This window comes from Manacus vitellinus, unplaced genomic scaffold (genome assembly GCF_001715985.3).
Source record: "Manacus vitellinus isolate BGI_N305 unplaced genomic scaffold, ASM171598v3 scaffold_9_pilon, whole genome shotgun sequence".
NCBI classification, from domain to species: domain Eukaryota; kingdom Metazoa; phylum Chordata; class Aves; order Passeriformes; family Pipridae; genus Manacus; species Manacus vitellinus.
In genome coordinates, this window is record NW_021940917.1 from 1998944 (window position 1) to 2020290 (window position 21347).

The window sequence follows — 21347 nt, forward strand, 5'->3', positions numbered from 1 at the left end:
CTATATTTACAAATGTCTTTGAATCTTGACCTGCAACGCTCTGATTTTTTTCACCATAGGCATTTTGTGAAGCCACCGCTAGGGCTAACTGTATTACTGTGTTAGGTGGTCATTTTGCTTGAATCAAGGGTACTAAAGATTATAAAAAATGGCAGCATTTATTGCTGACTGTGAGCTACACATGGAATTATTTGCCATATGCTTCTTTCCTGCTTTGTAAAATAGTTTAGTTCACATAAGGTATCATTAAATGTAGAACAATTGAATTTCCTGAATGTTAGCTGACAAGTATCATGAAAAGATGCCAAGTATTTTAGAAAGATAGGCTAACAGCTCTCTTCCATACTTTATGCATTCATTTTTTATTCTGAAGATCAGGACAGTAGTGGGTTTTTTTTTCAGTAAAGATCTATTCCCACTTTCACAACACTGTAACACAAGCTTGTGCTGCAAAACAACAGAAAAATAATATAGGTTGAAGGAATCTTACACAACTTCGGCCTTGCACTTGATCTTGCATTGCCTTGTCCTTACAATTACCATATTTTTAAAAAGACAGTCTCGGGGGTCCATAGTGAAATTATTTGCTTCTTTGAATTACTTTATTCTAGAGCCAAGGAACACTTACGTTCGTATGACAATCATGAAGCTGTAGCCAATAGTCCCAACCCCAACAAGGAAATACGAAAGGGGCATCCTGAACTTCAACCATCCAATTGTCCTCTGGTTATTGTAATAACCGTAAAAGAGTACAGAATACTGTGCAAAGCCCTGAAAAGTCAGCAAAAATTATAATGTTAAATTTCTTAATTATGCTCATAGTCACTGACTGTAACAATAGCAATGTACTGAAATATTCACTTCAATGAAATCAAATCAGTTGTAAGCAAAACTATAATAAATATCACAGGATGGAAAAGGTCTCCTTTTTTAAAAAAAGACATAAAATATTTCATAGCAACTTCAAAATCTTTTATCTTTAAAACTCTTCGTGAACACTCTGTCTACAATTTAATGCGTCAAAACTTCTTCATCCACAAACTTCTTGTAAAGACAAAAGTATATTATTTTACAAAATTTATTTTTCAGATTGTGTGCAGATTAAATGCCAGATTTTTAACTTAATATTCATATTTCTAAAATTTACTTACATAGCCTATTTGATATTAACCAATTGGTTAATATTAACCAATAGGTAGCTGCATTTTATGGGTGATTATTCAGTAGGTAGGGTTTTTACACATTTAGAGTAAACTCCAAGGTTATAAAAATTGCAATATGAGTGCATTGGTTTTCTCAGCAATTAAAAGTGTATCTTCTTTTCTAAATATCTTAATAGGAACTGCCCTCTCTTCTACAGCTCAGATCACTGATTTTTTAGAATAATTTACTAGTATCTTATTAACTGTAAGAAATTGCTGGTATTGACATGGATAAAATATCTAAAACTTCCTGATAATTCTCAGAACAAGAACTCACCTCCTAGAAGAAGACCAAAGCCAGAGTCTTTACAAGCTCAGCTTAGCTCATGCACAGCAATGGCAAAGCTCCAGACAGACGTGAGGATTTCAAGTCAAATACACAGTATTTGAACATGTAATTGGAGGATGGATGATGCATTATTTTGATGGTAATACAACAGGCTGGGGGGGTTGTGAGTTAAAAAAGCCATGTTTCCCGTCTGTTTTTCAGTTGCCCATTTTCCTTAAAATTAATAACATCTTTCTCTTATATATTTTATATTATGAACTCTTTAAGTTGCTATATTTTGCAAAGTTAAAGATAATTCCTTCACTGTGTGTCATTCAGCATATTGATTCCTGGGCTTTGTCAAATGCATTTCACTGTAAAATTTGAAACAACTTTAGCTCTATAAAGGTAGGCATGCATGGAAGATATCTTTCATTCCCTTGTGAGCCAAGCATGAAAGAGTGTTGATCAAATATTTTATTGCAATAAGCTTTGAGAGTCCGATTTTTTTTATGTTTGGACTATTACCTGAAAAATATATGCTAAAATTGAATTCCAATTAATATCTATTAAAAGCCAAAAGTGTTTCTCTTTACCATGTCAACAATACAAATACAATTTCAAGCAAAAAAAAAAATCTGCCTGTGCACCTCCTGGGATTGCCTGTGTAGGGCGGTAAAGCCTACACAGGTCTTTCACCCAGCATGGGCTGAATGTGACCTCAGAGGGGCCAGACTGACATAGAGATGCCACTTTTAGACATGAATTTTGCAGACAGCTGTAGGAGCTGAGCTGTAAACTGGAGTAACCTGTACCTGAGTTTATTTTTTCAAGAAATGGGTCTGCTTTCAACATTATATTCATTCTTGCTGTTGCTAAAACAACTGAAGTGCTAAAAGATATGTAAAGGCATTACTCTTTAAAAGTCTTGGAACTTCTTTTCAGAATGGAAGGAGTGCAGGGGACTGAGGAAGAAATCACACTTAGTTCAATGGATGCTGCTTCCATGAACCTGAAGGAAAACTTCAGGTTGTGTGTTTTCACAGATGGAATACCCTAGGATGACATTGACTGCACACCATAGAGAAATGTAAGTCTTCTAAACAACATGTTGTAATAACAAATTTCACCAGCTGACTTTACACAAAGTTGTACCATCTTTATATATAAAGACATTAACTATAGAGATCTGCCACAATAAGATAAAATTGTTATTTTCAGGAAGAAAAAGCAGTATGACATATTTAGAAGTATATCATTAGCTTATCAGTACAGGTTAGACTGGGAATCACATCAACAGTAAAGCATTATAATATGCTTCTCAATTCAGCTAAAATATCTGCATGTTCTGTAAGACTGGAAAAAAACTAAAAGCAACATGCTTTGTTTTAGAAAAAGAATACAGATGTGTTTCTTTTTAATTTAATTTCCTTTTTTTTTCCTAAGTCACACTGCATTTTAAAATTCAGGATCTTAGTCATACAAAAGCAGAAGACCAAATTCCTGCATAAGAAATGGCAAACCAGAGATGGCAAACCATCTTTGAGGTATTTCCCCATGTGTCTTTGGATTGCTACATATACTTGAGCTTGTGAACATACAGCTTTGCTATGTGTTTTGTCTGAAGGAAACATCTATACAGAGAGCTTGTGAAAAAAATATGTAAACTAATTCTATTGCCAATTATCTCTAGAAATAATTCATATTAAATCACTGAATATTAAACAATGAAGTATTTATGAATAAAAGAGTCATATGAATATGAAGTATTGCAAGATTATGGACTTACACTAAAATCCCAGAGAGTAGCAAAGTTCATAGCAGTTGCTTCTTCAGCTCTTGGGACGGTTTTTCTAGGTAAAGAGCCATATGGCTTACCCATCAAAGCCTGAAACCAAAAAATGAGAGTGATTTACATATTAAAGCAAAATATTAAGGAAGGGAAGGAAGGGAGAGTGATTTGTCATTTCTTAGGAAGACTTGTTTTATGCTCCTAAACTCCTTAGCGAGAATGACGTACTTGTACAACTCCTTTCATGGATCCTCACATTAGTGATTCAAACTGTCCCTAACATATACATTCAATGGTGTTTTCTAAATATAAAGTTCCACTAGGCTCAATGGATTATCAAACTATGTCTCTTACATTTAAAGGCAACACAGAAGTCCAAACAGAACACCAAAATCAATGGTGTTTTTCTTACAGAGAAGAACAGAAGATTAATTTTTCTTGCATTATGGATTTTATTGGGTGTTTTTTTTAATTGAAATGTGTGGGAAGATGGCAGGGAATCAGTTTTTGGATTCTGACAATCCCATTGCTACTGGGAAGATGCTTGCTCAGGTACAGTATATGTCCTCTTCCAGGGTTAACATGAAAACTGTTGGGCATTTTGTCTGTTTTGGCTTCTAAGGAAAATGGATCATGCTATTGAAATGCTGTACTAGGAATTTGTTGGAAATTCCTACCTGATTGTTTCCCATCTGCTTACTAGAAAATAAGAAAGATAAGAGGATATGGAATATTCAAATCAGGGAGATGGCGCATAATTTTAATTCCATAAAAGTCCTGCTTTCAGGAGGACAATATGATGGCTCAAAGGAACCCAAACAATATTACATTTCATAGAAGTAATATCTGTTTGAATTACATCTGCTCTAAGTACCATTACTAATTGTAATGCTGCAAACAATACAAAGCATGACAGGTCTCTCTCATGAATTTACAGCCCAATTGGGCCTTATCACCATGTGAGTATTACATTTGAAAATATCCTCTGAGCCCCATAAAGAATCTTCCTACTGCAATGCACATATTAGTCAAGATACTCCACTTGGCTTCTTCTTAGTCTCAGTTCCTTTACTCAGTTCTCCATAAAATCACCAAAACAAAAAAAAAAAAACAAAAAAAAAAAAAAAAAAAAAAAAAAAAAAAAAAAAAAACAAAACAAAACAAAAAAAAAAAAAAAAAAAAAAAAAAAAAAAAAAAAAAAAAAAAAAAAAAAAAAAAAAAAACAAAAAAAAAAACAAGAAAGCCCAAAACAATCAAACAAAATCATACCTATGTCATCCCAGACACAGGAAAACACACTTTCAGTGGACAACCCTATATACATTTTACCTTTTTCTGTCATGTCTATTTCAAGGCATCTCTCTGTAGAGACAATTGTCCACAAAGAAAGTACACCTTTACAGGCTTAGTATACTTTAATAGTTTCAAATGGATCACAAAGAGATTAAAAACTTATTTAGGGGTCCAATCCTATGAAATCTCACAGAATCACATGATACACTGAGTTGGAAAGGACACACAAGGACCATTGAGTCCAACCCTTAACCCTGCACAGGATAATCCCCAAGAGTCACACCACATGTCCAAGAGTATCATTCAAACACTTCTTGAACTCTGTCAGGCTTGGTATTGTGACCACTTCCCTGTGGAGCCTCTTCCAGCACCCAACTACCCTCTGGCTGAAGAACCTTTTTCTAATATCCAACCTAAACCTCCCCTGACACAACTTCAGGCCATTCCCTCAGGTCCTGTCACTGGTTAACACAGAGAACAGATCAGTGCCTGCCCTTTTCTTCCCCTCACAAGGAAGTTGTAGACTGCAATGAGGTCTCCCCTCAGTCTCCTCTTCTACAGGCTGAATACATCAAGTAATCTCAGCCACTCCTCATACGGCTTCCCTTCAAGGCCCTTCACCATCTTCGCAGCCCTCCTTTTGACACTCTCTAATAGCTTAATATCTTTCTTATATTGTGGTGCCCAAAACTGCCACAACATTCAAGGTGAGGCCCCACCAGTGCAGAGCAGAGCAAGACAATCCCCTCCCTCACCCAGCTGGGGATGCTTGGCCTGATTCTTCCCAGAACACGGTTGGCCTTCCTGGCTGCCAGGGCACTGCTGACTCATATTCAACTTGCTGTTGATCCCCAGATCCCTCTCCATGACACTACTTTCCAGCATCTCATTCTTCAGTCTATACCAACAGCCAGGGATGCCCCATCCCAGGTGCAGAATCCATCACTTCCTCTTGTTGAACTTCATATGATTAGAGATTGCCCATCTCTCTAATTTGTCAAGGTCTCTCTGCAGGACCTCCCAGCCTTTGAGAGAGTCAACAGCTCCTCCCAGTTTTGCACTGTCTGCCAATGTGCTTAGTATCCTTTCCAATCTTATGTCCCAGTCATTTATGAAGATGTTGAAGAGCACATCTTCATAAGATGGAGCCCTACGGAATCCCACTAGTGACAGATCATTGATGTTACTTCAGTCACTATTACTCTCTGTGCTTGACCCATGAGACAATTGCTCACCTACCACATGATGTGTTTATCCAGCTGTCTGCTAGACATTTTGTCTAGAAGGATGCTGTGAGAGACAGTATCAAAAGCTTTACTAAAATCCGAAAGGATTACATCAACTGGCTTCACTTGAGCAACCAGATGGGTTACCTTTCATAAGACTAAATCAGGTTTGACAAGCAGGACTTTCCTCTCATGAAGCCATGCTGGCTGTGACCAGGGACTGCATTGTCTTTCGTATGTTTTGCAATACCTCCCAGAATAATCTTCTCCATAACTTTACCAGGCACTGAAGTGAGATTGACAGGCCTGTAGTTTCCAAGATCCTTCTTGGTCTACTTGAAAATAGGAACAATGTTCACCAGTTTCCAGTCAGCTGGGACCTCTCCAGATTCTCAAGACCACTCAAAAATCATCAAAAGAGATTTTGTGATGACTTCAGCCAGTTTTTTGAGGATTCTGGGATGAATCCCATCAGGCCCCATAGATTGGTAGGGATCCAGCTGGAGCAGCAGATCCCGCACAATTTCTGGGTCAACTGGGAGCTGATCAATCGCGCAGTCACACTCCTTCAGCTCAGGGCATTGAGACCCCTTGATCCATTACTGATGTTGAAGACAGAGGCAAAGAAAGTGTTAAACACCTCTGTCCCTTTTTGTGAGGTGACCATCCTCGTCCTGTAATGGGTTGATAATATTTCTATACTGCCTATTGCCATTGATAGATTTGAAAAAACCCTTTTTATTGTCCTCCACATTTCTGGCCAGTTGCAACTCCAGTCAAGCTTTGGCCACATGAATTTTCTCCCTACGATGGCAAGCAGCATCTCTGAATTCATCCAGTCTCACTTGGCCTTGCTTCCACAGGGCATATACCTTCCTTTTTTTCTGTCTTTCCAAGGAAGATCCCTGCCCAGCCATGCTGGCCTTCTGACTTGACTGCTTCACTTCCAACATTTGGGAATTGCCTGCTCCTTTGCCCTTAGGAGGTGGTCTGAAGTGACCAACACTGATGGACCTCAGCAGCTGCAAAAACAGTTCTCCCAGGGGACCTTCCTTACTAATTCCGTGAGCAGCCTGAATTCTGCTCTCCTCATGTCCAGAGTTGAGGTTTTGCTGGCACTTTCCTCCTGTCAACAGAAATTTTAAACTCAATCAGTTCATGGTAGCTGTGGCCATGATGGCCATCAGTCTCCTCTTCTCTCATGACATCCCCTCTGTTGATAGGCAGCAGGCCAAGGACAGCATCTTTCTGGTTCCCTTAGGACCTGTTCGGTAAAATTGTCACTCAGGTTTTTTAGGAATCTTCTGGCCAGGGTTGAACCAGCTGTGTGATGCTCCTGGTTCATTTCTGGTAAGTTGAAGTCCCCCATAAGGACAAGGGTGGTTGACTTGAAAGTGTCCCTTAGTTCCTCAAGGAGTGATTTGTTGGCATCATCATCCTGGCTGGGAGGTCTATAGCAGATTCCCACAATGACATCTGCATTATTTGTTTGCCCCTTGATTCTTACCCAGAGGCTCTCAACTGTGCCATTGCCAACTGTGGGCTCCATACATTCTGTCCCCTCTGTTACATACAGTGACACCTCTCCACCCTTCTTGTTCTAGCTATCCCTCCTGAAGAACATGTAACTATCCAACAGGGCACTCCAGTCACAGGATTCATCCCATCAGGTTTCACTGATGGCAGTGATATCAAATCTCTGGGATTGGGCTAAAGTTTTGAGTTCCTCTTGTTTGTTCCTCATGTTTTTTATATTGGTGTAGTAACATTTCAGGTATGTTACATTTTAGCCTACACCTCGTGAAGCAAATTGAGGGATCCCATTACTGCTTGTTTTTTTGGTTTGGCACGCCATCTCATTGTTCATTGCTGGTAAGCCTAGTTTTGTCTCTTTCACCCTTCCAAGGTAGTTGAAAGCTCTGTCAACAAGGCCCATGAGCTCCTGTGGCTTGAACTCTTGTTACTCCCTGAGATAGGTGCATTAGACCAGGTGTTGAGTAGATCAACCCATGGTCAAAAAACCCCCAAATTTTTCCAATTACACCAACCTTGGACCGCTCATTGACCCGATGGATCTATCTATTCCTATCAGTATTATTTCTTGTTGCCAGGAGGATTGAGGAAATCACTATCTGTGCTCCTGATCCCTCTACAAATCTTCCCATGGCCTTTAAGCTTCTTTTGATGTCCTCGGAATTCTTTGTTATTCCATTGCTACCAGCTTGAACAACCAGTAGTGGATAGTATTCATGTGGCCTTATTAGACTGGAGAGTTTTTCAGTAATGTCTCTTACCTAAGCCCCTGGGAGACAGCAGACTTCCCTATGAGTTGGGTCCCATCTGCATATTGAGCCTTCCTTTCCTGTTAGAAGGCAGTTTCCTATGGCAATTTTCAATGAAAATTTAAAAGATTCCCACCTCAGGCACCATTACAAGTCCAAAGGTCAGTCCAAAGAGAATCATGTTTATTCCATACATCCAGCGCAAGAATATGAAATAAGATGCTACTGATGAGCCAAAGTGACCTGTGAAAACATTTCAGATGTGACAAAAAGGCAGATAAATTAGCTGTTTGAAGTTATTTTACCTAGGGATGAAGATGATCAAAGTTTATTTAAAATAAAGAAAATCAGTGGAGGCTTTTAATCGTCTTTATTACCATAATTCTACTAGCTTTTTTTGCATATTGCATACTAGTATTCACTGACCTAGCTGAGAAAACAGAAATAAAAAATATAAAGGTATTAGTTATATGGACTACCTAGGATCATATAAAAGCTATGACACTTGCTACTATTAAGTAACCTCTGTAAGTACATTTTGATTCCTTTTATTCTTTTTTCTGTTTGATGTGGATTTTAAGCATTCTCGACATGCTAAGCCAGCACCTGCCCAATGTTAATAGGAAGCAGCACAGAATTAGCCAATGGGGATTGTCAGCGCTGTTATTGGAGTGCTCACCAGATTTTTTCATAAGGGAAGAACAATATTATCTGCAAGTGTTTGTACCCTTTCTTTCTTTTACTTTGCTGTTTATGTGTTCTACCAGTATGCAGTGTGAAGGCAGTCCTATTACCAGATGAAGGCTTCCTTAAATTACTGGCATTCTGGCAGATGATCCTTTCTGCAAGTAAAAGCAATTGCAGCTTTCCCTAGCAATACATTGAACAGAAGAAAAACTTAAAGAAAAGGAGTAAACTTTGCAATCTTACCCCTCAAGATTATGAAACTATCCCGTTGAGATTTTGATACCCTTCAGCAAAAACTTTAGTTGTTTCAAATGAAAAGATAAATAGATACAGAAACAGGTCTGGAAAAATTATCCTGTTCCATTTTTCAATTCTTATTTTAAAAGGTAAGAAATATGCCTGTTGGAAGTTATTACTAGCAGAAGAGCTTGTGCAAGGACTACTCCTTTAAAGAATCTTGCAGAACCATTACTCAAGATAGCTATTATGTATCCATAATAGATTATGTGTTCTAAACTCCACCTCAAGAGAATAGATAATCTGTTAAACAGTCCGTAGACTGTATGTTTAAGGACATTATATAAGTTCTCCTCAAAGGTTTTTTTTTCAATCCAAAGCCCCACAAAATTCACCATTTCTCATTTTCCTGTTTTTCTACTGTTCTGGTTATTGCCTTTTGATGCAACCCACAAATCCTTCCAAATGCAACTTTTCTAAAACAAGTTTCATTGCACTTTCATCTGCATTTCATCAGTGGCAGAACCTCACTCAGGTATCTATGCAGTTAAGTCAAATGTGTTCCAAACAAAGGGCTGCAATTTAAATTCATCACTGGAACTACAAGGCAAAACTGACTTGTGACAAACATCTACTATCAAACATACCTATAGTACCAACTACGTTGCCTTGTTTATATTTATGTCCAGTATATGTGGACATCCAAGATTGCTATCATTTTCTCTGTGCTATAATATGTGTCTGAGAATGAGAGAAATACATATTACAAGAGGATCAAGATAATGAAAAATGGCAGAAATAATTGCAGTATAGTCTGTGTAGTATAATCTGTATATTATAAATACAGACCAAATAAAGTGAAGGTAGGAAATAGCTAAATCCCAATTCCACCTTTCCAAGACTAACTTCTACAGTGGCTCTTGAACTGGTACCTGTGTATGGAGGATTTTTTCTATGAAGTGACTAATACTCTCTCAGGGAAATTTTCAACTAACTATAATATCAAGCTCAACCAATACTAATGAAAAAATAAATACTAATTGATTTTAAACTATGCATTGAATACTGACACATATTCTGAAGTAATTTATCATTTTGGCAGACATCAGAAGTATGACAATTGATACTATTTTTATTTACTTACTTTCAATCTCCTTAATTTTCATTTCCCAGGGTATGCAGGCTGTCTTAAAATTCTCAAAGTCTCTTTGAAATTTCATCCATTTCTGAAAAGAGTCACAAAAAAAGAAAAAAAAGAAAAACACACCATCATCTCAGTGTCCAGATGCTCAGTTCTCCCTTGAGCTAATGTAAGCCCTTAACCAAGCACAGTATCCTTTGTCAGAGTCTACAGAGTAACAGCCTGCAAAGAACCATCTCCTTTTGTTTGTTCTGAATATGTCTCCTATTGGCTTTGTGTGAAGTTTCTATTTCTTCCACAATTATTAACTAATCACTTCCTTTTGTGTCATGTTCTTTCTCTTTTTCCTTTTTCTTTTTCTTTTTCTTTTTCTTTTTCTTTTTTCTTTTTTCTTTTTCTTTTTCTTTCTTCTCCTTTTACTCTTTCTTTTCCCTTTTGTCTTTCTTTCTCTTTTCCTTTTTCTTTTCTTTTTCTTTTTTTTAGAATTGTTTCTGAGACCTAATTTCTTATTTCCTTTGTTATTCAAAATTTAAATCTGGAGCTTAAGCTATGTCATTTAACTACAAATACTTTACCCAGGAGTTTATCTATTAATGAGTTTAACTTCTGTAATTGAGCTTCCTATGTCCAACTGAGTTTGAAAGCCTAATTACTTTTTGTGACCGTCAATGCTTAGGAGACGGGATCACACAGTTGCTTGCAAAAAATCCAGTCTAACTAAGGGTAAACCTGGTCATAACAAGTAGTCCTGACAAATATTCTTAGCACTTTTCTGCATCAGCATTTTAGTTTGGGGCAACAGTGTGCTTTTGAAGTGAATCTCCCAAACCATTCCTATTCAACACAGTTAGATTTGTACTGTAAAGGAGTGTCAGAACATAAAACTAAGTCAAAATATGTATTTGGAAGAATGCGAATCTCAAGAGAAAGACTGAGCTCTAGATTCAGTCCACAAAAATACCCAATCTACACCAAGAGAAATTAACTTTCACAAGAAATTAAATTCTTGAAAACTCCTGTAAAACAGTTGATTTTTGTTTGGACAAGAAATTTCAATCCAACTGTCAGCTCTCATTAGAAATACTTTCATGCAAGGGCAGTGGAAATAAAAGTTTTAAAATGCAAAGAAAGACAGGGAACTCTACTTTGGAAGATGAGTACCTATGGCAATAATTTACAAAAGGTTCGCCATTAGCTTTACAGGAAGTTAGTGAAACAAACAATTTACCTTGGTCATCATCACTTTGTATGCATAGAATTTTTTTCCTTTTCCTTTTCCAAGAGCACCTTCAAACTTTTCAACAAAAAGTTGGGCTTCCCTGAAAAATGATGGCAAAAGAGAGATATAGACAATGATACAGTAAATTTTATATTGTCTCGACCATATTAATTTAATTTTTTGTGTTTCAGCTCCTCATAGAATTTTATAAAATCTTGTTCCCTTAGTAATGTTAGGAAAGAAAATCTCTGAAACTTTGTATTTCACAGAATACTAATCATATGTAGTGCAAAAAGTACAAGCAATTTCAGAAATCTGCTCCAATCCAAATGTATTTGTAGCTCTGAGATCCACCTACATCCAGTCAATGGTATCAAATATTTTTAGTCACAGTGAATTTAGAAGTTCAGCTACTGCTCATTTGCATGATTTACAAATTGCTAGTCCTCCTGGTCCCACTTAAAATAAATTGTTGTCCAGCTACCTAAGGAAAATTTATTTTCATTATTTGTTTTGGAGATAGATATACACTAAAGCCTTGGTTCTGTTGTGGCTATGCTACTCAATACTAGGTTTAATTCAACTCCTGAGAATTTCTGCATATATCTTCTCTAGCTGTATCATTCCCAGAGTCATTCTTAGAAGTGTAACTTCACTAGCCCCCATAAGACTAAAGTTTTGCTTATAAATACATGTAAGTTAAATAATACAGCCCACGTATTCACCACTTCAGAGCTGTTCCTTGAGGATCAAGTCAGTGTCATTTTAAGGGTCTAGATTCCTTGTTCCCAATTCTGTGCTTCTAGATCACATTTGTATTCTGGATTTTGGAGTCTGATCTTTCTGTATTTAGCTAACATTGGCACTGACTGTGTGTTTCTTATTCTCCAAGCCACTCTGAGTCCTTCCAAGATTTTATGGTTCAGTGGTCACAGATCATTCTTTCATTTTGATACTTAAAAAAAATCCACACTTAAATTTCATCCCTCCCAAATTAGTAATAGAAAATAGACTGGTTCAGCTTCAGGAAACCAGTGTCCAGGAAACCCCATCCAAGAGTCAGCATTTGAAATCTTGCTGCAGTCAACAGATTTAAGGCAGTCCTAACAGCAGATGGCAGCTTCCTCCTAAATTCAGCAGCCAGTGCTGGAACACTGCCATAAAAGCAGCCAGAATTGATAAACTGAACATGTGCCAGTCTCCCAGGTCAGCATATCGTATTCTGAACTAGAAAGGAAACCCTCCTACTATCATTTTGATCTCTAAGTAATTTAGACTTGTCCATGAAAAATTTCTGAAATCAAAACCTACAGAGCTGTAGAAAACTTGTGTTTTCAGTCACTAATTATGTTATGCTGAGGAATATGAATACTTCAAATTGTAGGCTGGGTTTTTTTTACAGTGAAGCAGTAAGAAATTTAAGGAGATAATAAGAAAACAACCATTAATAAGTAAAAAAATCCTCTGTAGCAGATATGAGCACATCTTGCACCTGTAGATGAACACTAAAGCTCCCCACAAACTTGTTCTGCTATAAAATGAAGCTAAGCAAAAATAGGATAGGATTTTTCACAATGAAATTCATGAAAATATTTATTTTTTATGCCTAATTCAAGCCTTTTTGATTTATTTTAAAATATTTTCACAGGTATTCTACTAAAACTAGTTTTTCTTATCCTCCTCTGCCTCCTTGACCCTCCATCAAGCAATATTTCAAGTTGGAGTGTTATTAGTATTTTAGTTTTTTCTTCAGGACAAACCAAAACATTATTTTTTGAAGGTGGTTAACTGGACCTAGAGGTTTTATGCTGCTGACTCTACTGGATGCTTCCCTACATTTTACTTTGCCAGTGGCTGAGGTTTCATCTCTCCTTGCATCCCTTCTTCCTCAAATGTTTCTGCTTTATAACTTATTTTTCTCTGATTTTCACTTTGTTTCTGTGCATTGGACTAAGTTCATCACTGCATCACAAACAAACCAGTTACTTCTTACTTGGTGGTTATGCATGCAGCCAACTCAGTTTCCAAGGTAAGGCTGGAGCACAAAACCAGTGGGATTCATGCACAATATTTGTGAAGCTACTTTCATGTTTCATGAAAGAAGTATGAAGTAACTCCTCTCATTTTTTTAATACATTGTTTTCCTGTACTTATAGATTTTTGTATAAATCTGGAAAGAAATCAGCTAAGCCCAAATGGTGGACTTGCAGTATTACTTTCATTTTCCATTTACACTGAATTTTGTTCTAGTCAGAAAAAATGCACTTTGATTTTTTTTAACTAATAGAACTATTGGCATTAATGCATATATCACAGTGACCATGAGAAGTGGATGTTTCAAATATGCATCAAAAACTGTGTCAGTAATATTTCCCATTCTTGAGAAGTAATAGCCAAAGTCATCACATCGTTAATAATCATCGCATAATTAATAAAAAAGTAGCACAGGTTATATGGTCCAGAGAGTGGTGGTGAATGGAGTTAAATCCATCTGGTGTTCAGTCACAGGTGGTGTTTCCCAGACCTCAATACTGTGTCTAATCCTGTTTAATATCTTTACTGATGATCTGGAAGAGGGGATCAAAAACACTCTCAGTTTGACTCCTGAAAGGAGATTGTAGTGAGATGGGAGTCAGTCTTTTCTTCCAGGTACAAGCAACAGGACAAGAAGAAACAGCCTCAGTTTGTGCCAGGGACAGTTTAGATTGGATATTAGGAAAATTTGCTTAACCAAAAGGGTTGTCAAGCATTGAAACAGGCTGCCCAGGGAAGTGGTTGAAACACCATCCCTGGAGGTTTTTAAAAGAAATATAGATGTGGTGCTGAGGGACTTGGTTTGATGAGGGACTTGGCAGTGCTGGGTTAACGGTTGGACTCAATGATCGTAATGACCTTTTCCAATCTAAATGATTTTTTTATGCTATTATTATTATGCATTTGAAAGAATATTAAAAAAATCAATTATTTTGCGAAAGAAAAGTTAAAGTCTTCTTCCACTGTTGGAATAAATGAAATCAAGTTGCTTTTAATGTTCTACAAGCATGTCTTATGTTTCAGTGTGTGGTGGATTTCACCAATAACTTTCTTAATAACAAGTTGATATTGCTCTTTTAGAGATGCTAAGTCTTACAAGAGAACCTCACCACATGCAAATATATAGAGGAGTTACTAAGGGCCCCACAGCAGCCTGTCTGTTAGTTGCATCCATGAATACTTGCATCACTTATAGATTTTATTTAATTGGTAATTAAATGCAACACTCAATAACAACTTGATACTATGAAAAATTCCCACCAGAGCTTTAATGGTATATCTGAAAAGCAAATTCAGTGCAGAAAAAAAGTTTAATAAAGGCCCTATGAGTAATGAGGCTGAAACATCTGTACAGTTACATGCGAAGAATTAATACAGAAAGCATAACTACCAGATGATGCTGGAGTCATCAAACAGAATATGTTTTAGTTCTGCTCCTCATCTTTTCTTTCCCCACCAGTTCTGCAGCAAACTAGTCCCACTAGGTTACTCCCAACCTCTGTGGTTCATGGGTTACTTAAGCCTCCTGCCCTTAAAGTTCAGCAAAAACTTGGCATCAGTTAGGGACTTCAGTCAGGGACCATGTCCTTTCCATATCTGTGACACACACCCTTTTTTTGTTAAACGTAATTCAATAGATTACTCAATTAAGATTTATACCTTGATGTCTAAACTATCTCACTGGAAGACCTCTATTTGTACATCACTGCAGCCTTTTGTCACACTTTGTCCTTTCCTCCATTTCTTTTTTGCTATAAATAAAATGTGAGAACAGGAAGAATGATCAAGTAATAAAAAGTAGTCTTATAATTACTTTAGAAACCACAACAAAAACCAAAAGCACATAACATACATACATATTCATGCCCACTTGGAAGTAATGAGACTTCACTAACATGAGGATGTGTCAAAATCAACACAGAGCAACAAAACAGAGCTTTGTAATTACTGGTATCGTGTTATAGGTAAATTATCTATATCACAAGATAGGCCAAAGTGTGCCCCTTTAGCTAACTGTGAGTTTAAAGAAACTTCAGAGAAAGCTTATTAAGTGAATTACAGATGCAAGAACTAGTAAATGTTTCATGGGGCCAGGCATTATTGTCCTGGAGAAGTCTGAGTTAATAATTAATATTAGGTGTGGAGTTACAGCTTCCAAAGTGCTAGGTGTATGGTACCTTGGGTACTTCTGTGTTGCAGAGAGAGGATGAATTACAGCTCTCAGAGGTTGTTGCTAATGAATTGGATTTAAGTGGATTGATCACATCTTTCAGTAACAGGTCAGGAAGGTTTCAGACTCTAAGATCTAGAAACTCATTAAAAAGAAATGTCACATTAATACTGATCATCCAGGACTTCTCCAAGTCTTAAAAAGATTGGCTAAAAACATATTTCAAAAGAACTGTTGTCAGGCACAGGCCACTTGAAAAGCTGTTCAGCAGTAATAATGGGCAAATTACAGTGTTATTTAATATCCAGCTGGCCTCCAGGACAACCAGTCTGGCCTCCAGGACTGCCAGTATGAACACAGTAAGAGAGATTAAATACTGATTTATGGGAGTACAAAGAGTGCATCAAAAGATGAGAATTTTTCACTATCTTATGCATGCATCTTAATGTATCTTTGGGGTTTGCATGTTTATCAAAATAATCCTATTTCAAATTCACCTGTCTTGATGGGTGATCTGAGTCCCGTAATAAAATAAATTATGCTAAAAAATTAGTGAAAAATCACCATAATATATTCTCTCCCTAGCATGTGGCCTTCTCTGATGGAGTGACTACACCTGTGAACAAGGGAAGGGTCACCTGGACTCCTGTAAAGCCTTTACATGGTCTCCTACAACATTCTTCTCTCTAAACTGTAGAGATATGGACTCAATAAGTGGACTGTTAAATGAGTAAGGAATTGGTCAGATGGTTAAATCCAGATGTAGTGGTCAATGGCTCAGAGTCCCCACAGACATCAGTGACAAATGGTGTCCCTCAGAGGTCTGTGTCGGGATTGGTGTCATTTAGTATCTTCGTTAATGATATAGATGAAGGGATCAAGTACACCCTCAGTAAATTTGTAGATGACATGAAGTTAGTGGTGCTGTTGACACACTTGAAGGACAGGATGCCATCCAGAGGGACCTGAACAGGCTTGAGAAGTGATCCCATGAGAATCTCATGAAGTTCAACAAGGCCAAGTGCAAGGTGCTGCATTTGGTTTGGAGCAATTAAGCAGCCTAGGGGATGAACAGGTCAAGAGTAGCCCTCCTGAGAAGGGCTTGGGGGTGCTGGCAGATGAGAGGCTGCACATGGCTCGGCAATGTGCACTCACAGCCCAGAAAGCCAACCATGTGCTGGACTGCATCAGCAGCAGCAAGGCCAGCAGGGTGAGGGAGGTGATTCTGCCACTCTGATACACTGGAGTGATGCATTCAGCACTGGAGTACCCAGCATAGGAAGGCCATCAAACTGTTGGAGTAAGTCCAAAGGAGGGCCAAAAAGTAGATTAGAGGGATGGAGCAATTCTCCTATAAGGACAGACTGAGAGAACATGGTTTATTCAGACTGGAAAATAGAAGGCTTTGGGGTGACCTAACTGCAGTTTTCCAGAATAAGAAAGATGGAGAAGGACATTTTACAAGAGGATGTATTGACAGGACACAGGGGAATGGCTTCAAGCTGAAAGAGAGTAGGTTTAGGTTAAATATTATGAAAAAAATTCTTTACTGTGAGGGTGGTGAGGCACTGGAAGAGGTTGCCCGAAAAACCTATGGGTGTTCCAACCCTGGAAATGTTTAAAGCAAAGTTGTATGGAGCTCTGAGCAACCTGGTCTAGTGGAAGGCATCTCTGCCCATGGCAGAGAGTTGAAACTAGGTGACCTTTAATGTCCCTTCCAACACAAACCATTCTGTGATCCTATGCAGACTTTGTACTGCTCTGATTTTCTTAAGGAGAAAAAAAGAACCAAGAAGTTCTCATGTCTTTCTTTATGGTCTGTGTTTACCTGGAAGTCCTTAAAAAGGCCTAAGCTTGGCACTGTACTGTCTTTTTATATAAATATACTTTTTATTATTTATTTATATTTCACATGTTTTCACAGTTTACTAACTGGCTTGTGGTACAACTTTAAAGTGAGACCACTGTCGGCACATTTCTGGATTCTTGTGCTCAATTCTCTGGTTATATTAGTACCATGACAAGCTTTGCTGTTGGATATAAACTACATACTTACTAACAGACTTTGTGATTTTATAGCACAAACTTTTGGTTATCTCAAGTGTATGAGCATTAATAAGGGCAGTGAGATGAGTATACCAGAAGCAAATACAGTAGCACAGCATTTAAACTCAACCCTTTCCTTCATATTGTTGCAAAACTCAAACAGAAAAAATGCACACACAGGGATGCAGTTCCCAAAAGTAGACCCTCAGAGGTAGGTTGAGATAGCTTTCCCTGGATGTTCACCAATTTGCAACAGCTGAAGTTGTGGTCCATGAGTTTTATTTTTTTTGTACCTTCTAACCCAAAAATCATAGAATCATAGATCAGTCAAGGTTGGTAGAGACTTTTAAGATCATTCAGTCTAACCTTCAACTCAGCAATACCACTGTAACCCCTAAACCACTAAGCCATATTACCCACTGCCAGATCCAGATGCCTGTTAAACACTCTCGGGATGGTGCCTACGCATTCAACAAATGATGGAGACACCCCTTGACTCTCCTTTTGCTGCCAAGGTATTTGTAGAAGCTATTTTGTTGTCTTTAACTGTAGCAGCCAAATCAAATTCTAGTTGGGCTTTGGCCATTCTAATCTTCTGTATACATGACCTCATGACATCCTTGCAGTCCTCTCAAGTTATCTGACCCTCCTTCCAGAAATGATAGGTTCTTTTTTTTTTTTGCCTAAATTCAAGCCTAAATTCTCTATTTAACCAGTCTAGTCTTTCACCTGACAACTTGTCTTCCTACACATGGGGAGGAAGCCAGCTCCTGAATATTTAACAAGCCTGCTCCTGAATATTTAAAAATTCCTTTTTAAAGCGTATCCAGCCTTCCTGGACTCCTTTCCCCCTCAGGACTGACTCCTAAGGGACTCTGTCAATGAAATCTTTTCAATAGTTTACCCTCCTCTCTAAATCTCAGATGTGTAAGTAATGATTGATGGTCATTATCATCTGATGGCTCTTCAGGTAATTTTGTGCTGACCTGAGTATGCAATGGCAAGAAGAAATGTGCACAAGTTATCATCTCCCATAGGAAATATAAAACAACAGCCCTCACAAACCATATAAATCAGTGGAAGGAAAATTAATAGATAAGAAAACTCTCCTGATAGAGAATATTTGTCTTGGAACTGAGAAAAAGTCTGGATTCCAGGCACGCTTAAACTCTCAGGCCACTATGTCCCCAGCCTAACATATCTATTGCTTAAGGCCCAGGAAAGTGGTGATGCTATTTCTGCATAATATGTTTCCATCCTTCTCTGTGTCTTCTGCTTCATTTTTTTTGTATCTCCAGACCTCTAAAGATCTGACCATAATATCTCAAGATGAGGTTAGAGTCTGATCATATCAGCACAGCTCAACTTCAAACCACAGAAGGAGACTCTGCAACAAAGCAGTAGCCTCATCTAGCCACAGTTCTTCACAGAATAATTATGGGCTGTTTGAAATACATCTTTTTAGACACAGGGATCTAAATTAGAAATTAGAGCTGATCTAAACTGCCAGTGCACCTCTATTAAGAATCTTATTTTCACAATGAGCTCTCAGCCGTGTTTCAACAGAAGGCATTTCTGCAGAGTAACTAGTTCTGCATCTGTGTTCTAAAGTTATTGTTTGATCATACATTTTCAGAACATAATAATGAAGGAAAAGATTTACCATTTTGCAAAGCAGTCACTGAAACTAAGTATAAATCATCTTTCCCACCATATACTTTCTAAGTCATGAAAAAAAGTTACTTTGAGAATGTTGAAGCAAACTATTTGAACCATTTTAAATTTATTACTTTTTTTAGAACACAAATTTTAGAGGAAATTAAATATTTCCCAAAAAAAATTGTTTGTTCTGACAACACTTCTTTTAAAAAAATAACATTTACAGTGAAAAGTCCTAATCGATCCTAACATTCACTGTTCAAAATAATAAGAAAAGAGTATATTTTTTGGGTCTTATTTTGTCATGAATATACGGAATATTCCTGGAGAGTACTTTTTTTCGTTCTTGGGGGGAAAAAATGGTACTGATACTGAAAAAAATGTGGAAGTGAGGTTTGTTTTGGCTTACACTAAATAACATTTCTCATAATGCTGAGAATAAATCTCCAGAGAAGTATCCCTCTACTGTGAAAGCTGGAATACAAAGAATTGGGCAATTTGTTCTTCTATCTTTAAGAAGATTGGTTGTTCTTTTTCTCCACACATCTTAAAATACTCTAAATCCTCCACAGGGGAAGAAGCAGATGACATAGGGAAATACTCACTAATAACAACTGTTTACCAAGAGCCTCAAGAGTAAGAAATGTTAATATAAGAGTATTCAAAAGTCACGTTATTGATTTACAAGTTTAAGGCGATTAAAGCCAGCATGTGTCCATTTTTCACATGCGCAAGAATAATGCCAATAATACCAGTCTTTATGTACATGGATTTTGTTGGCATTTGATCAATGCTGCAGGGAATGAGCTATTCAAAACAGAGGAGCATATTAGTTTTTGACAAAAGAATTAATTTCTCTCCATTTACCCAGTTTCTGTGCTTGGTGGAAATTTAACTGTAAATTAAAATTTTTAGCTTTTGTAAAAATATAGCAATAGGTTTGTTAGGGCAGTTTTCTCCGTGGTATGTGTTAAAATGAACCAAAATGGAAGTTCAGTTTCCAATCAGTTTGCTTTTTCCTAAGTTGAAAAAAATCTTCTTTCAAAAAATTTAGACTAGAGAGATAAATCCTCTTTTCTCCCCCCAGTAATCTTGAGGTAATAATGAAATTTCTCATTTTTCTGAGAGATGTTAATGAGATATTAATCTTACCAATGGTAGAATTTACCAACATCAACCTAACTGAAAAAAAGGAAAGATTTTGCATGGGGTTATAATGGAAATTCCAAAAAGAAAAATATATTAGCTTTTCATACTTGATTTCAGCTCTACAGGGACAAGAAAGCACTGATCTGCAATACCATTTACCTCTACTTACTGTGAAAACACATCCTGGGAAAGAGAGATTAGAAATGTTTTGAAATTAATTTTGTGAGCAGGTCAAAAATTACAGCAATAATTCAGAAAAACAGTGCAAAGTGTAAAGCAGAATAGCAGATATTCATTATGAAAAACAAACCGTACTTCAGGACAGACAACTTCTTTTTCATTTTCCATGGTTTGTTTCGTAGTGTGGCAATTAGTTTCTTTTTTTCTTCTACCTCTTCTTTCAGCTTGGCCAATTCCTCCTCTGTAATTGGTTCCTCCTCAGAGTCAGAATCAGAGCTTTGAACAAAGCAGGAACAAAAAACATCATCCAAACTCAGATAGGATGGAAGTTTTCACAGAAAAACATACTTCGTGTTAATTTTAGTTAACTTTGAGACTTCATACTTGCACAGAAGGGAGGACACACTTCACGTAGACTTGTAATTTATTTAAGTATGAAAAGCAAAGCTTGCACATGAAGTGCAGAGCTGCAGGTGAACCAGCACTACACCTTCAGCATTCCAGACAGAGCGGGCAGAGCTCTTGGGGAAGCATCTGGCACCCACTGATTGTTCCTGCAAGTGTAACCAGCTTCCTAAGAGTCCAACCAAACTCACAGTGGTGAGGTGATGATGCTCTAGCTGCAGCTGTAAGATTTTAGGTACTCTCAGAGGGAAAGGAAATGAAGTAGAAGTATATAGAAATGAGATACCAGACAAATTAATACAACAACATATCTCATTGTACTTTTTCTTTCCTTTCACTCCCACTGTTCTCTCCAGT

At 37.4% G+C, this 21347-nt stretch overlaps 1 protein-coding gene across 1 annotated transcript in view; it reads right to left on the minus strand.

Annotated features, from left to right (window-relative positions):
* The window catches only part of TMC1 (transmembrane channel like 1), a 54669-nt gene that overhangs the window by 23748 nt on the left and 9574 nt on the right, over positions 1 to 21347 (minus strand). Inside the window, exons 4-9 of the mRNA XM_018085841.1 lie at positions 20721 to 20861; positions 11357 to 11447; positions 10132 to 10213; positions 8200 to 8306; positions 3260 to 3358; positions 629 to 771 (exon numbers count right to left, since the gene is read on the minus strand). Coding sequence (XP_017941330.1) covers positions 629 to 771; positions 3260 to 3358; positions 8200 to 8306; positions 10132 to 10213; positions 11357 to 11447; positions 20721 to 20861 — 663 coding nt within the window. The remainder of the gene's footprint in view (positions 1 to 628; positions 772 to 3259; positions 3359 to 8199; positions 8307 to 10131; positions 10214 to 11356; positions 11448 to 20720; positions 20862 to 21347) is intronic.